The sequence below is a fragment of the Helicoverpa zea genome, chromosome 19 (assembly GCF_022581195.2).
Source record: "Helicoverpa zea isolate HzStark_Cry1AcR chromosome 19, ilHelZeax1.1, whole genome shotgun sequence".
NCBI classification, from domain to species: domain Eukaryota; kingdom Metazoa; phylum Arthropoda; class Insecta; order Lepidoptera; family Noctuidae; genus Helicoverpa; species Helicoverpa zea.
In genome coordinates, this window is record NC_061470.1 from 2,531,343 (window position 1) to 2,548,045 (window position 16,703).

A 16,703-nucleotide genomic window follows, 5' to 3' on the forward strand; every position below is an offset into this window, starting at 1 on the left:
CCAGGAATGAATAAGCCAGCTGAAATTTAATCTCGCAATGAAAAAGAAACAGTGGAATTTTCCACGGATCATAGGATTATGTTGTTGATATCTGTCTGTTGTTATCTGATGAAAATGTAGTGAAAAATGTTGTGAACTTCATCTAAATATGCTGTTCGATTTTAGTTATGTTAGTATTGAATTTTTGTGTATGTTTGTTACTTCTTTACACGCAATCAGTTGAATGATGATAGCGGCAGTAATATAGCTTGTATATCAGAATAATTTTCTAGAAAACGGGTGAAACATCTGGGGGAAAATATTATTTGCTGAAAATCTATATATGTTTTGGTCTATTTGACGATTTTGATTACTCATTAGAATTAAACAAAGGTGCCATAGCGAAATTAAATTGTTTACGATATTTCTTCTAAAAGCTTCTTGATAAAAAGCAGATAAACATGAAATAGTAATAAAATTAAAAAAAAAAAAAAACATGGAACATCAAAACAAAGCCTCTAAAACTTCGAGAAAATGTACTAGAAGTATTTTTTCTTTTTCAGGAAGAGTAAACTGGTTTAGTAAATTCTTCAAACAATACAACAAGTTTTAAATTGTCAACGAGTTCATAACCAGTGTCATTACGGAAATATACGGCAATTAGGCCTTTGTTTCAAGTGTTTCTAGGCTTTGTTATGTATTAAAACTAGAATACTTGATTCATCATCATCTGTTTAGTCTTTTCCCAATAATTGTAGGGATTGGCCTCCAGTCTATCCGGATTCAGCTGAGAACCACTGTTCTGCCACTCTGACTTCTTTATCCGTATTATAATATTTACACTATTTTTTTTGTTTATACGCTAAAGGCTCGAAACATGTTGAAGCGATTTGAAAACTTTTTTCGCTGTTGGAAAGATACACTCTTATCGATAAGATCTTTTATCTATATTATATATATCCCTAAATTTTATCCCGATACGGGGAAACGGTATAATTGTATGTATAAATTAATACGGAAATAGTTTAGTTTTCATATAAAACTGCTTGGTATAACGTCACAAATGCAGGAAAATATATAAAAATAACTTTTTATGGACATCTAACTCGGCCTTATCAGTTCGTATGCCAAATCAGTTCACTCGATTTCTTAAAATATTGGGAACATTACTAGACTCCAATATGAATGATCGCAATCAATCAAGTTGTAAGAAGACCAGACATCCTAGAGGTCAATGACCGGCTCGACATGTCTTGAAGAACTCATTAAGCCAGTCCTGTTCTCATGCAGATGCTAGAAAAAGTCAGCTTTAGCATTAAAGCAAAATCAACCCTATTGAAATTAACATTAAAACCGAAAATTCAATAACCAATCGTTGTTGGTTCTATTTTACCATACTGGAATTTTGCATCAAAACTTGACATGACAGCAAAAAAATTTGAAAAAATATATTTTTACAAAAAATCAGGTCAGGACCTAAAATCTTATATCGCTTTATCGCTTAAGTTATACTTAAGTTACATAAACATAACTTCGATTAATCAAATATATAAAAAAAACCTGATTGTGTCCAAAACCGGTTTGGTAAAATTAACATTAACTTATCCAAACTAATATTATAAATGCGAAAGTAACTCTGTCTGTCTGTCTTTCTGTCTGTCTGTCTGTCTTTTCTTCACGCCTAAACTACTGAACCGATTTGTGTGAAATTTGGTACAGACATAGTTTGAAACTTGAGAAAGGACATAGGATAGTTTTTATTACAAAAAAAAAATAAAAATAAAATTATTCCGGACATATAGCGCCATCTATTGGTCAAATCAAAAATCTGCTGGTAGTCACTATTCCACGCGAACGAAGTTGCGGGCAAAAGCTAGTTGAATATAAATAAGCCTATGGCATACTTAATGAGGTGAGCCTATGGCAGAATTCTATTAAAAACAGTATATGTACGAATTCAAATGACCCTTGACCATCTGTTAATTTTGAGTCGTTATTTCAAGTTATATTGTCAGTTTCACTTTTCAATGTTTTTTAAATATTTTTTGGGGTGACATAAATATAAAAGTAAATATAAAAGCAATATTACGTCTAAGTATGTACCTAATAAATTCACAATTAGGGCGGTATTTTTTGTGTTTTTTGCCTATTAGAGTGAAGTCAATTGCGTATGATATCGTGGTATATAACATGTGCTTAAATTATTATATTTTATTAGAGAATTTACTAGGTTTCTTATAAAATTAGACGATCCCATTAAAAGAAAAATTATGATAAAAATCTTGTTTACGTACGACTTTAAATAGTAGGAACTAAAAAATCTTGCAAAATAATAAGGTATGTCACAACAATTATAATTTCCCACTTTATAAATAGAAAAGACGTAAAAAATACGGGTTTTACGCTAACCATCTTGTTATTTTCCGTCTAAGTTTATAAAAAAATATCGGAAACTAAATAAATCAGAGTTTGTTTGACTGTCAGAGCAAAATACTGCCCCAAAGCCACGAAATTTTATATCAATTAAATTATATACTTAATTATATTTTTTATCCCAAAAATATTAACCAAAATAATTCATAGGTACAGACCTACCAATTTTTTTTGTAAACATCAAAAGTAGTTTCTATTAACCTCAAACGTATTTTTATGATATTTTTTTACTAACTCCTAAAAATAAAACTTTAAATAAAAATCCTACATTATTGGCCAAAAATAATTCGCATAATATTTTTTTGCATACCTAATTTTTTTTATATAACTAAAAATAACTTCTAAAAATATGTTTTACAAAAACTTATGTTTTACAATAATATATTTTTTTTTTTAATCTAAAAATATAACTTAATAAAAAAAACATATTTTGTTTGATACGCAAGGACTATTAATATATAATACATTGTTGAGGCTTGACGCGCACAGAATTCATCTGATAGTGGAGTGGGCTGCGTGTGTTGTGATCCTTAGTGAAAAAAATATATTTTTGAAAAAAAAAAACAGTGACCATGACTATCGGAGATGGGATGTGTGTTGTAAGTATTAGTTATAGTAATATTTATTTTTGATATTTTTTAAATTTACTTTTGCCAAGTTTTTGGTAATTAATTATAGATACTTAAAAACAAAAAAAAGTTTGGTAGATAAATAAAAAAAATCATATAAATATTTGATATTTTGTTTACCTACATCACCGGACTCGTACTAGTTTTGCTACAAAGTTATTTTTATTATTTTTTCCGTTAAAAAAATATTGAGAAAATAAAACTCCTTCCTATTTAAAAGGAATCCTTTGTTCTTTTATTTACTTAAGTAATAAATAATGTCTTAAGATATGAAACACTTAGGTAATCGCCGCAAACAAAGTAACTTGCAATACTAAGCAATAATAATTTATAGATAACTATTGTATTTTTCCTATAAACAATGATAATTGTAGTTGCCTCAGTTAATTACTTATCAATTTGTTATATTTACGTAATGAAAAACAATTAGTTACAAAGTCGGAAATATCGTAATTAATTATTAATTAATTAAGTAACTTTTCATTTAATTTTCTTTGAAATCTTCGTATTTTATCTATACTTTCTTTTTAAAATATAAAGCAAAAGAGTTGGTTTGTTTCAACATGGTAATCCCAGGAACAAGTGGACTGCGACTGAGTTTCATAGCCCATTTATTGAGGAAGGCAATTTTAGACTTTTATTAACAAGAAGAAGAATATTCGTTTTATTAACAAACGTACTTGACATTAGGAAAAAAGAATGTGTATATTTCTATTTTTACTGCAAGATGCTTAAAACTTAATGATAATTTAGTCAGAAAGTTTGAAATGCTGTGTTACCAAGTGATATCGGGATGCCCGGATATCAGGGTTGAAGAAGTCAGATAGGCAGTCGCTCCATGCAAAACATTAGTACTTATCTGCATATTGTTAGACTGGAAGCCGACCCCAACATAGTTTGGAAAAAACTAGGCAGACGATAATGATGATCAATCAGTTCTTGGGATACTAATGATATTTCACAGAAACTAGCTCTAACATAAAATATTAATTGATAAGTACCTATGAATACCCATAAATAGATTTTTTTCTAAGTACCTAACAAAGACTGTGTATATTTTTAACCGACTTCCAAAAAGGGTTATATTTGTACTACATTTTACTTATCTCTTTCACAGTACAACAACTTTGATTACTCTCTCAACGTGCAAAAGATGTTGAACATCAAAGATGGTGATTTGGAAGTCCTGCTCAAGTTATACAATATCAACAAGAAATCTCTGGATGAAATAATAGCCAGTATAAGGGAGTGGTATGAAAAGCAGCCACACTTGCCACAGGGACAATTACGTGAGTATTTTATTGCTTTTATTTATTACGAGATTCCGCCCGCGGCATTGCCCGCGTAGAGTTCGGTTATATCGCGTTTCCAAGAGAATTCTTCAAAAGTCTGGGATAAAAACTATCCTATGTTCTTTCTCAAGGTCAACTCTATCTCTGTTCCAAATTATATTAAAATCAGTTCTGTGGTTTAGACGTGAAAGCGTAAGTAACAGACAGACAGACAGAGTTACTTTCGCATTTATAATATTAGTAGGAACTAGCTTCTGAGTCAATTTCAAAGGTTTTACTTTCATAAAGACCTATTACAAGTTTTTACGAAACTTCAATAGCTAGGTGCAGGGTTCCAAGGAATGGTTAACCGGCAAGAAAGTCTGTAGACACACTCTTTTCAAAACAAAAGTTGACTTAGGTACGCTTCGGAGAAAATTATACCTTTTATAGTTCGGCCATTCAGAGAATGCGTTCCTGACACGTCGCGATTGAACTGACGACGTAACTTTGCAATGGCGTTGCAGTTACGATAAAAATATTTTTGCTGGTTGTTTACCGTTTTAACAATTGAGGAGCATTAAAACAACATTATTATATCAATAATCAATGAATGTTATTACGTCGTCAGTTCAATCGCGACGTGTCAGGAACGCATTCTCTGAATGGCCGAACATAGTGGCATTATTTATCGTTCCTGGATAACCTATGTCAACCTATGTCATCCGGGGTTATATAGTGTAACTTCCCTAGCTTTTTTCATTTCAATTCAGTGGATTCGTTTCGTAGCCTTTAAGGTACAAACAAACAAAAAATAAAGTTTTCCTCTATGGAATAAAACACAACAAATTATTCATGTTTTTAAGTTCCGTAATATAACATTCTAAATAATCCGGTCTATTTACCCGCTAAGAATCAAAACAAAACCTCAATATTAAAACTAAAAGGCGTAACTCATGAATCATACTCGATATGCCTATACGCATATATACAAGTTTATTTCCGTATACAATAAAAATACCTGACTAATCGATACTCAGAAATGGTTTGTCCTTGATTTAAATTATGTTTTAAAAGTTCAAAATTGGTAACATTTTTGACGTCATGGGAAAATTGTGACACATAGTCGATTTTTTTTGGTTTGCCCTTTTATATTATTGACCTCGCGTTTTGAAAATTACTGTCTATAAAATACCGGATACAATAAAAGTTCAATATCAAGGTATTAGTCAGTTGTAGGTACCTACCAATACACACTCGGATAAAAATTAGCTCGACGAAAAGGCAGACAGACTTATGCCCATTTTCACCAACAAATACCTAAATTTAGGAATCCCTAAGAACATTTAGGGAACACTTAATACGAATTTCGTTTTCAACAAAGTTTAAGTGTCCCTTATAACGTTCAAGTATTGGGGGGAGCCCTTATTCTAAGTGACACTTTGTTAGGGAAACGTTAAGAGATTGTTGGTAAAAACGGGCATTAAGGGTCAATTCCCACTGAAAGAGCAGCGGCCGGCAGCGGCCGTAAGAGCACGGACAATGTAAGAGCGCGGCGCGACGCGGCCCAGCGCGGCGCCGCGCGGCCCGCCGCGCTCGCGCTCAATCACTTGCATTTACCGCCGCTGCCGGCCGCTGCCGGCCGCTGCTCTTTCAGTGGGAATTGACCCTAATATTATTAGTATAGGGTTATCAGAATAACATAGGTAAAGGCTACTTTTGACCGGGTGCAGGAGGTGTCACTTGAGGATAAGGGTAAAATATAAAAAAGTTGGATTCTCATAACAGCAGTTATCCTCATTTTTCTGACCTTTGATTTGTTTAGTCTCTACATAGTGGCACGTTAAAATATTATTGATTACTTTTAAAATATCATAAATTCACACATAAAAAAAGACATTTATAACACTGGTCAACAAATTATTATTATTTTTTTGGTGCAAAGGTGAAATAAACAAATTCTTGTAGAATATTTGATACGCAATCGAAGTCCAGAACATAAAGTTGCACTAGCACGTAGGGATTTAGAGATATACCCCTCCTAAAGTACCAAAAACGCGTTTTTTTTATGAAATTTGATGTAATTTTTTGGGGACAGCAGAATTTTCTAGTAATTTCTAAAAAATCTCTAAATCCCTACGTGCTAGTGCAACTTTATGTTCTGGACTTCGATTACGTATCAAATAATCTATAAGAAATTATATATTTCACCTTTGCACCAAGAATGCTGCTGACCAGTGTAATTGTCAATCTGTGAATAACCATCATAAGGAAACCAATCAAAAATATATATATTTAAATCAAAATATTTAATTCATAATTTCAAAATGAGTCTTACCATAAATAGTACATACTACCAGGTAAAGCAAATTAGACCTTCGCTTACCTACTATATAAAAAAAAAAACAGAACACAAAACTGGTCCATATAAAGACAGACTCTTCCCACGCATTACTTAAACCAGTACCTACCTCACCTTCCTATTTTTATTTTTTCTTATATGCAGAATAAGTAGAACATACAATAATATCCATCTGGTCTTATAAAGTTCAGGTTCGATAAACTGTAGATCCCGTCTGTCATTTGAACATGTTTCAGTCGCTCCTTGTAAAGCACTGGTACTCAGCTGCATCTGGTTAGACTGGAAGCCGACCCCAACATAGTTGGGAAAAGGTTCGGGAGATGATGAGTTTTAAGCCCTGTAAAAACAGTAAACAAAAAAATATTTCCTTTTTATTATATAAGTATAGACTAGTATCATATGAGAAAAAAGAAATATTTTTTAACAACTTTAAGTATATCAAAACGTGTGATTACTCTTTTATTAAGACATAGGACATACATAATTGTGATAAAAACGCAGTTAGATTTTTATCTCGCTGTATAATGGTTTAATTAATGAACTTTTGAACTATGCAATTTTAAAAAGTACCTTAAACACAAATTGTGGTATATTAAGAGACACTACAAACTTTTAGTCGGCCGTTAGTTTGTTTGGGCTCATAAATCAGTATGAAGATGAATGGTAGTGCGCACATTACAAAGATCAGGTATTTAGCCGGTAGTAGACCGTCTGAAAACTTTGAATGAAACATTTTTGTCAACCGGGTTTTCGGATGGCACGTTAAACTGTAGTTTCCCGCTGTCATTAAACACCCTTGGCAGTCGTTAGGTACTGATATTCAGAAGCCAGTAAGTCTGACACCAGTCTTACTAAAGGGTATTGGGTTGCCCGGGTAACTGAGTTGAAGAGGTCAGATAGGCAGTCGCTCCTTGCAAAGCACTGGTACTCAGATGAATCCGTTTAGACTGGAAGCCGACCCCAACATACATAGTTGGGAAAAGGCTCGGGAGATGATGATGATTTTTGTCAACCGGGTCAACTGCCGGTCGACTGTTTAATAAGCAGTGTTAGGTACGTTAATTGTGGTATATTTAAAACTGCATATGACGCTGGGAATTTATAATTACATAATGTGCATTAATTAATACGGAAACTGACGCAAATAAATATTAAATACTGCATTTATATCACGGAGGCTAGAAATAGATAATTATTTTAGTTTAAATACGTTGTTATACAATGTTTATTTGTTTATTTACATTTTGTATAACGTGTGTTTATAAGTACTGGCTTCCACCAGCGGATTCACCAGCGTCCAGAAGAAACTACTTCCCGTACTTCCAATTAACATTCCAACTAACTATCTTTTTAACAACTCAGAAAAAAGAATAAGCAGATTAGTTAGCGTCAGGACCGCCGTCACAATTCTCCGATCCTCTCGAAATACATATAGAGAGTTGCTACCTAATTGCTACCAGCTACCATTAGTTGCTACCAATTGCTACCCTCGTGGTTTTGAAGATATTCAGCATCCAAAGGTGAGGAATTCACACTGGGAAAAGTGACAGCCATCCTGATATCAGAATGGCTGTCACCTTTGCATGCTGAATATCTTCAAAACCATGAGGGTAGCAATTGGTAGCAACTAATGGTAGCTGGTGGCAATTAGGTAGCAACTCTCTATATGTATTTCGAGAGGATCGGAGAATTGTGACGGCGGTCCTGACGCTAACGCAGATTATCATAACACACAGAGTTACTTATAGATTTAAAAAAATATATATATTTATTTGCCGGTTTCAGACTTCATATAATCCAGGTTTTCTCGACATGTTTTCCTCCATCAACATACCTATAATTTTTTAGAAAGGACATCATCATCCTCCTGCCCTTATCCCAATTTCATTTGGGGTCGGCGCAGCATGTTTTCTTCTTCCATACTCTTCTATCTACCGTCATCTCACAAGTAACATTCTTTCTTACCATATCTACTTTCACACAATCCATCCATCGTTTTTTTGGTCTTCCTCTTCCACTATATCCGTTCACGTTCATACTCATCACCTTCCTCACAACATGACATATGTACTTAGTACTTAGAAAGTACATATTATACAAATGAAAAGTTACTCGCCTGATCTAGAATCAAACACGGTGCTTTTTCCACTAGGCCATCACGACTTTTTCGTATAAAACTAACAGTGAAAGACAATATTTTAAGGGTGAATTTTAAACAATGCAACTGTTATGTACTACACTACACTACTACTCTTTTGTACTGAGAGGTCAATAACCTCTTCGCATGGAGTGTAATTAAAATAACTTGTATGAAAGTGAACGATATTAATTACTTTAGTATCATTAATAATTTCTGCCTATTGGAATGTACAGGCTTTTATTATTGTCAGAACAATGTTTATCTCTCAGCGATAATTCTTTAACCGACTTCAAATAAAGGAGGTACTCAGTTTGATGTGTATGTTTGTGCGCGTTTATGCACGATTTTGATGTGGTTTTCAGAATAGTATTGTTAGACTTAGAAGAAGGTTGAAGTCGGTTTTTTTGTAATTTATAGATATTGGAATGCAAATATTGTTTCTCGCAAGTGTTTATGATTGTGACCATAAAAATTAGGTATACATATATAAATTATTAAAATGACTTAAAAATGTAAGAAAATAAATTGAAATAATGTTACTTGTGAGTTGAGGGTTCAGTTTTATAATATTAATTTTAGTTGAAATATCTACTAATGCTTCTTCTTTGTCACCGCAACTAATTGAAAAAAATATCACAAACGGCCTTCAATCATCATCAATATATTTTGCACGCAATACGGACATAGCCATAATATTTTTTAAATGTATTCCGTCATAGGGCCGTCTTTGTTTTTGTTATATAAAGTAGAAGTTCTTACAAAATTTTAAATTGTCGGTGTTTCTGTGAGTTTAGGAGAAGACAGTAAGTCTGACGACCAGTATTACCAAGAAATCAAAATCGAAAATAATTTATTCAAACTTTGCTGAAAAACAGCACTTTTTAAAAAGCAGTCCCTAAAACGCCCTTCCCACTTCCCATATGTTTTTGCTGGGAAGAAAAAGTGGCGCAACAAACTCCCAAGCTACAAGAGGTATTGGATTACCCGGGTAACTGGGTTGATTAGGTCAGATAGGCAATCGCTCTTTATAAAACACTAGTTCTCAGCTGCATCCGGTTAGTCTGGAAGCCGACCCCAACATCGTTGGGAAACGGCTATGCAGATGATATTTCCTCTCCATAGAACCTTGAGCTTAATCTTCTGAGCTGTTGACCATGAATACGTAGATAATCAATTAACAAACTCACTTTTGCATCAAACCTAAGCAAAGATAAATCAGTTTGTATTGCGTGCATTCTATTTACATCACTTACAAAGACGATTAGTGCTTAGATAAGTAGGCAGGTAGGGAAACCCCAGGGAGGGTGCCACTTTATGCAAAACTGGTTTACATAAAATAAGTAAGTATAAATGTATGTATAGTGCCCATTTGATGACATAAAGAAATGTTATTCAACAATGCACTTAAGTCATAAGGAAGTAAAATGTGTTACTTCATAAAGTTGTATATAATATAATACTCATAAATCGAATGACTCTATAGACACGCTAATTATTATCACTATCGAAAAGTAATAAATGTTTACTTTTTACTTTATAATAAAAAGCATATTATTATTCTAGCTCTATGGATTCTTAATCGGGACTTATATTTTGTGGTTCTTGTCTATTTCTAATTAAAACATAATAAAGATTTCCCTTTCAATACATGAGGCAAAACTATTTAAAATATTTGAAAAATTATTGTCATTTTCTTACAAGAGAAATTAATACGCGAGAAATGCCACGAATACCGCATCTGGTAACTTTTTGGATGTGCAGGGATATGATAAGTTTACACAACGACTAGCCGTTTTCCCGCGGTTTTACCCGCGTCCCGTGGTAACTACTGCCCATACCGGGATAAAATAGAGCCTAAATTACTCGTGGATAATGTAGCTTTCGAATGGTGAAAGAATTTAAATAAAAATGGTCCAGTAGTTTTTGAGCCTATTCATTACAACCAAACAAACAAACAAAGTTTTCCTCTTTAGAATATTAGTATAGATAAGCAAGTTCAGAATAGTCAATAGGTGCGTTTTCAAGGAAATCTTGCGCAATATGGTTGTTTTTTACAGCCTAATACATTAAGTAAAAAATATTCTCAGGTGAAATCCCCAAGCTTTTAATAATATTCAAGGAAGAAAAAACTTCATAAACAATCTTCCATTAGTCATGAACTAGTTTTTATACAATACATACTTGTAAAGGCATCATCATCAAGTATTTATAAATCCTTTTGTGAAGGAACCCGTCCGGGGAAGTACTATGAGTATAACTATGAGTTTTTACTGTGCGTAGAATTGTTGTGTTCCGGTTCGAAAGTGTACCTATATGTTTGTCAGCCAGTTAAAGCATATCTTCTGTATTTCTGTGGTAATAGAGATAAAATTCAGTATGATTGTTTTTCTTCTCGACTCTTCTAAAACCACAAAAAAGCGTTCTTATGTCCGTCTATATGTCTGATCAATAAAACATATTGTACGAAAGTTTTGCACAGATTGCTGCGTTTTGTTTCCCTATCTTTTATTCAAAAGGTAACTTGAGCTCAACGACAGACACTAAGCAGACCCGTGATAATAACAAAAACACTACAACACAAAAAAAAATGATGATAAGGAAAAATGCCAATATAATTTTTTACAGATTACTTAAATAGTATAAAGAAATATTTTTCCTTAAAGCAAGAAAAAAACTAACATTTCTGCAACAAACATTTAAAATTCCATCCATTCACTTCCAGATGATCGCATAATCCTCGGACATCTAATATCTCGAGGCTTCAGCGTGGAACAGAGCAAAGAGAAGATAGACAACTACTTCTCAGCCCGAGGAAGAATGCCTGACCTTCTCGGGGGCAGGTCACCCCTCTTACCTAATATGGAGAAGTACCTGAAGGAAGGGTACTGGGTCGTTCCTCCAATGAGGACCGAGGATAACCATAGGATCTTAATATTCAGGTGAGTTTAATTACTTTTAATTGTTGTTCTTATTACATGATTAGCTTCTGTCAGCGGTTTCACCCACTTCCCTTGGTACCCGAATAATAAGTAGCCTGTAACCATTCTCGATAAATGGGCTATCTAACACTGAAATAAATTTTCCAATCGGAACAGTAGTTCTTGAGATTAGCGTGTTCAAGCAAACAAGCAAACGAATTCTTCAGCTTTATAATGTTAGTATATACCTATGTACATTTGGGAATTCTTTCGGGGCGTTTGTCCATCAGTGTGCGTCTTATGTCTGACACGACATTGTTCCAGTCCATTCACGTGACATAAATATTCTGAGAAATAAAGCAACTCAAATGCTTATAAAGGAGACATGACAGGACAAGGAGAACAACTATAACAATTTCAATTGACTTATTAACTTGTTGACACTGGTTAACCAGCATTCACAAAATTAATAACAAGAATAGAGAGTAACTATGTAGGCTTTATCTACTTACGTTTCAAGGAATCTTTAGAATAAATAGTAGCATCATGTAAACGCTGCTATTCTATATAATATATATTTTTTAATTTATAAACCCAGTGTCACTCTCACATATAAGACGACTTTAACGAAACCTCTCAAGCTAATATCAGCTAAAAGTATTCATATAAAAACACTCTAAAATCATAACGCTCCTGGCGCAGTCGGACAAACTTATTTCTAGAGAAAATGCAAGCATATTCAGTAAACCCTACCAAAATAATGTGACCGCATTAACAATTCATAGATCCTCTTAAACTTGCGGATAGCAGTCTGTCAGGCACATAGAGAACAAAATCACTAGCGGAGGTGTCATAACGCCGGGGCTGCGGGTTGTTCGAAAGAGATACCGCGGCCCTGGTACACAAAAGGCCTATGACGGAACACGACGGTTTTTAGTCAGTAAGAGTCTGACACTCCCTCACCGCTGCTTACCCACAGCGGGAGGGGTCATTTGATGATTTTTGACGTCGTTAAAAAAAAAAAAGGTGTCATAACGCAAATCTCCTAAGAAAGTAGCTCGGCAAAATGCGGGTGTTTAAGAAACGAGGAACGTTACTAGCTCCTTACACGCCTTCTATGGAACCCGTCCATTGTAATCAAAATAAAATCACTAAACAATCAAGACCAATCTTCGACACATTGGTTTTGATTTGACAAGGAACCCGAACGCCTCATTAGTTCTAGTAACTGATCACGCCTACCGTATGTTGCTTGACCTACAAGAAGGCGCTTGACCTGCCTTCCTTATGGCATCTCCGCTATCTTTCCTTTCTCTGTGGTTAGTCGCTTTTCAAACTTATGTGAATGTACGCAAAAAGTTTCAGTTGAAACTCGGTTCAAATGAACTTAGGAGTACTGTTCCTCTTGTGTCTTATTATTATACTTACGATTGTTGGAGAGTTATAAGTTTATATGAGGTTTGGTCGTATTATGAATGGTAGTTATCTCGGGAACAGAAGACGAATTGAGTCTGGTACCTTGTGACTTTTTATTGTAAAAAGAGTGCGGAGGGTATATTATTATATTTTTTGAGTGTCATTATTTGTACAAGGTACAAATATATATTTAATAACTCAATTATTATTATTAGCATTCCATTAGTATGTTACATACAGGTACATAATAGATATGCAGTAGCTTATTTCTAAAACTTAAAATATGGAGTCCAATTTATTGACTCTGCATTTGCCTGTGTTCAATTCCGAAATGATTTCATTACAACTTTGTAATTTTCTTTATAAAAGGCAGAAGATTATAAAACCTTTATTTTTTACTGTCCAAAAATACGAAAAATTACCAGACTCATCTCTTCTACACTGCGAATCGAAAATAAACTATCAAAAACCTACTCCGAAACCACCATAAACTCACAGAATTTCAAAATAACGATCCAAATCACAATGCACTTTCAATTTGTTACGGATCCCTTGCAGACTGGAAGTGTCATCAAATATTCACGAGTGGTCTAGGAAGCCCGTTTACACGCTGCCAACGCTGTCAGAGGTCGGATCGTGAAAATTTTAACAGACTTTACGTTACGGGCCACGTCTAGCGTATTTTATATCTTGGTTTCATGGGGAGTTGGGTAACAGTTTGTGAAGGAAAAGAGGAATTATTTTAGCATGTTCCTGAGTAATGGTTGTCGTGTTTGAGTCATTATTTCTTTGTTTGAGTTTGCGTTTTGGGAGAACAGAGTGAATAGGATAAGAGGATCATTTAATTAGCAGGATCAGTAGATTGATTTCAATTAAGTGTGTTAGAATCTTCTTGGCGTTTTAAGTTTAATTGGGTTTAGGTTTCACTCTAAATAAATAAATACCAGTACTCGACTTTTAAGTGAAGCCTGATGTGCCTATTTCTATATGATGATATCTGGGAAATTGAATTTAAAAAAACTAATATTTTTAGTTCTTGGGATCGCATAATGTGCGTGCGTGCGGCATATAATGATCTCAGATTGAAGTAAATGCTTCAATACATAATGATTCGTATATTGAAATCGTAATTTTTGTGGTTAGTTATTTTTTGAATTAGAGACGCGGACTGCCCATGTCCGGGATGGTTGGCGTTCCTTGGCGGAGGCCTATGTTCAGCACTAGACGTCAATTGGCTGACATGATGATGATAATGTACTGAATTCATTTGTTTTTTTTTCAGAATACTGAGCCCAGAAATGGTAGTCTTAGACGTGGCAAGGCTAGGCTTCCTGATGGGAGAATACAGGCTATTCAACGACACTTCACAGGGCGATCACTGGATATTTGACTTTAGCAACGCGACGCTCAACCAAGCTTTGCAGTTCACGCCTATCATTATATCGAAAATTTACTATCATATTACGGTAAGTTTGTTTAGTTGCTTTTAAAATTGGAGACATGATATCTTTCCTAGTAGACTTTCCGCAGACTGCAAACTTTTAGTCGGCCGATAGTTTGTTGTATTTGTGTATATGGATTTCATATGAAACTGCGCACATTGACAGGACTAGGTATCGGCCAACTAAAAAGTTTTCATGGGTTCTACATTTTTTTTCTGACGAATTGCTAGCGGATTGCTCGATAAGATGATTATTTACGATTTACCTACCTATTTTAACAAGTTCTCGGGAAGTCAGGCATCCAATAACCACACACTTATTTTTATGACACATATCACAAACATATCAAAATCCAATCAACAGACTTGTGTTAGTGCTCTAGGACTGCTTAAATAAAATTTACTTATTCATTTCTTTCTTATTTTGAAAATTAATCATTACTCTTCTTTCCCACAGCAATGCTACGCCATAAAAATGAAAGGCATCCACCTGGTCAACGTGCCATCCTTCGGCCACTCGATCCTGGCTCTCTTCAAGACTATCATGAAACCCAAACATAAGGAAAGGCTGCATCTCCATGAAGGTTTTGATAAAGTCTTCAGTGTACTGCCTAAGGAGATATTTCCTAAGGATCTGGGTGGTACCGCTGATATGACTGTGAAGGATATTTGTGGTGAGTGTTCTGTTTAATTTGTAGTTTTTTTGATGGTGATGTATGATATTAGGTAGTCGGGGATCGTATCCTTGCTTGTAATTTTTATCACGAATAAGTGACTGAACAATATTTTACAATTGTAGAAAACAATGGTTCTTCAAGACCATAATACTTATATAAAAATCTTCCTTTTGTAGTTTCTACATTATTATTATTCCTTTTTGCTTTTATTATACAAACTAGCTGTCCCTCACGGATTAGCCCATTTTCAGACGGATCTATTTTAATCGGATAGATATACGTTATTTTAATGTATAAGCTATATCAGTGTCAATTTTAATCAAAATCTGTTCAGTAGTTATTTAGTAGTAGGTAGTACTTAGACCTTTATAATATTAGTTGTGTTTATAATAATGGACTTATTCATGTATTTCCACAGACACATGGTACGAGACCCTACAATCTGACACCTGGAAAGACTTCTTCGCGAACCAGGAGAAGAACTTCCACGTGGATGAAGCCAAGAGGGTAACTGCTTCTAAGATAACTGACGAGTTCGGTGTCGAAGGTTCCTTCAGAAAATTAGAGTTAGATTAACCGTCGTTTAGGAGGTAGATAAACTAGTGAATAGTTATACTATTTGTAGTATAGACAAGGAAAAATAATTCTTGTGTCTTAGGCCCAAGTTCAATCAACTTTGACTTTTTAACCGACTTCCCAAAAAGTAGGAGGTTCTCAAATCGTTATGTTATTTGAAAACGCGAGGACTAATTCGCAAATTCTATTTTTATTTTCACGTTCAAGTTTCAAAGTAAACAGCTGTTTTAAGAATAATGAACGTTTAGGTGGTCGGTGAACTTGGGCCTTGTTTGTTTATAATTTCAGTAAGTTGTAGGATTTCTCACATCGGGGATTAGTACATTTTTATTTGTTACATCTGATGTGAATCCGTAAGGCTGTTGATAAATATTAGTAGATAAAAGTTGAAATTCGATCGATTTTGTTTATGGTGTTTGTATTATTATACATGGTGTCGAAATCAAATGTAAGTTAGGTGATTTTGAATAAGTAGTGTTTATATAGAATTATTTGTCCTTTATATTTTTTGAGTGCAAAAATAAACGAATAAAAATACAGTCTTTGTTGTTTTATGGCAATGCTGAATAACTGTTACGCTATGTGCCTCTTTTGTACCTGTTTTAGATATTATATGAGAATTTGCCCCAGTTCGGTTCATCCATCGTAAAATCTACCCTTTCTTCAATAATTGTAATTTAAATAATAACTCAGAACTGCCGATTTCAAACTTTAACCCTTTAGCAAAATAAATACAAAGTTGCTAAATCCACAAGAAGTTAAGTTAAATATTTTGCTAACACTAACTAATCTGAACTTTCAATTCAAGTCTCAAATTGTAATTTGGAACTTCAGAGTTCACACTTCGTCCTATTTTAAAAT

The 16,703-nt window shown here is 34.0% G+C and overlaps 1 protein-coding gene across 1 annotated transcript; it reads left to right on the forward strand.

The window, feature by feature from the left end:
- Positions 1 to 2,856: 2,856 nt before the first annotated feature.
- LOC124639862 (alpha-tocopherol transfer protein-like) lies at positions 2,857 to 16,381 on the forward strand. The gene is made up of 6 exons (XM_047177369.1): positions 2,857 to 3,011; positions 4,159 to 4,330; positions 11,537 to 11,753; positions 14,431 to 14,614; positions 15,047 to 15,263; positions 15,685 to 16,381. The coding sequence occupies exons 1-6, from the start codon at positions 2,985 to 2,987 to the stop codon at positions 15,840 to 15,842; spliced, it is 975 nt and encodes a 324-aa protein (XP_047033325.1). The 5' UTR covers positions 2,857 to 2,984; the 3' UTR covers positions 15,843 to 16,381.
- The last annotated feature ends 322 nt before the right edge of the window (positions 16,382 to 16,703 follow it).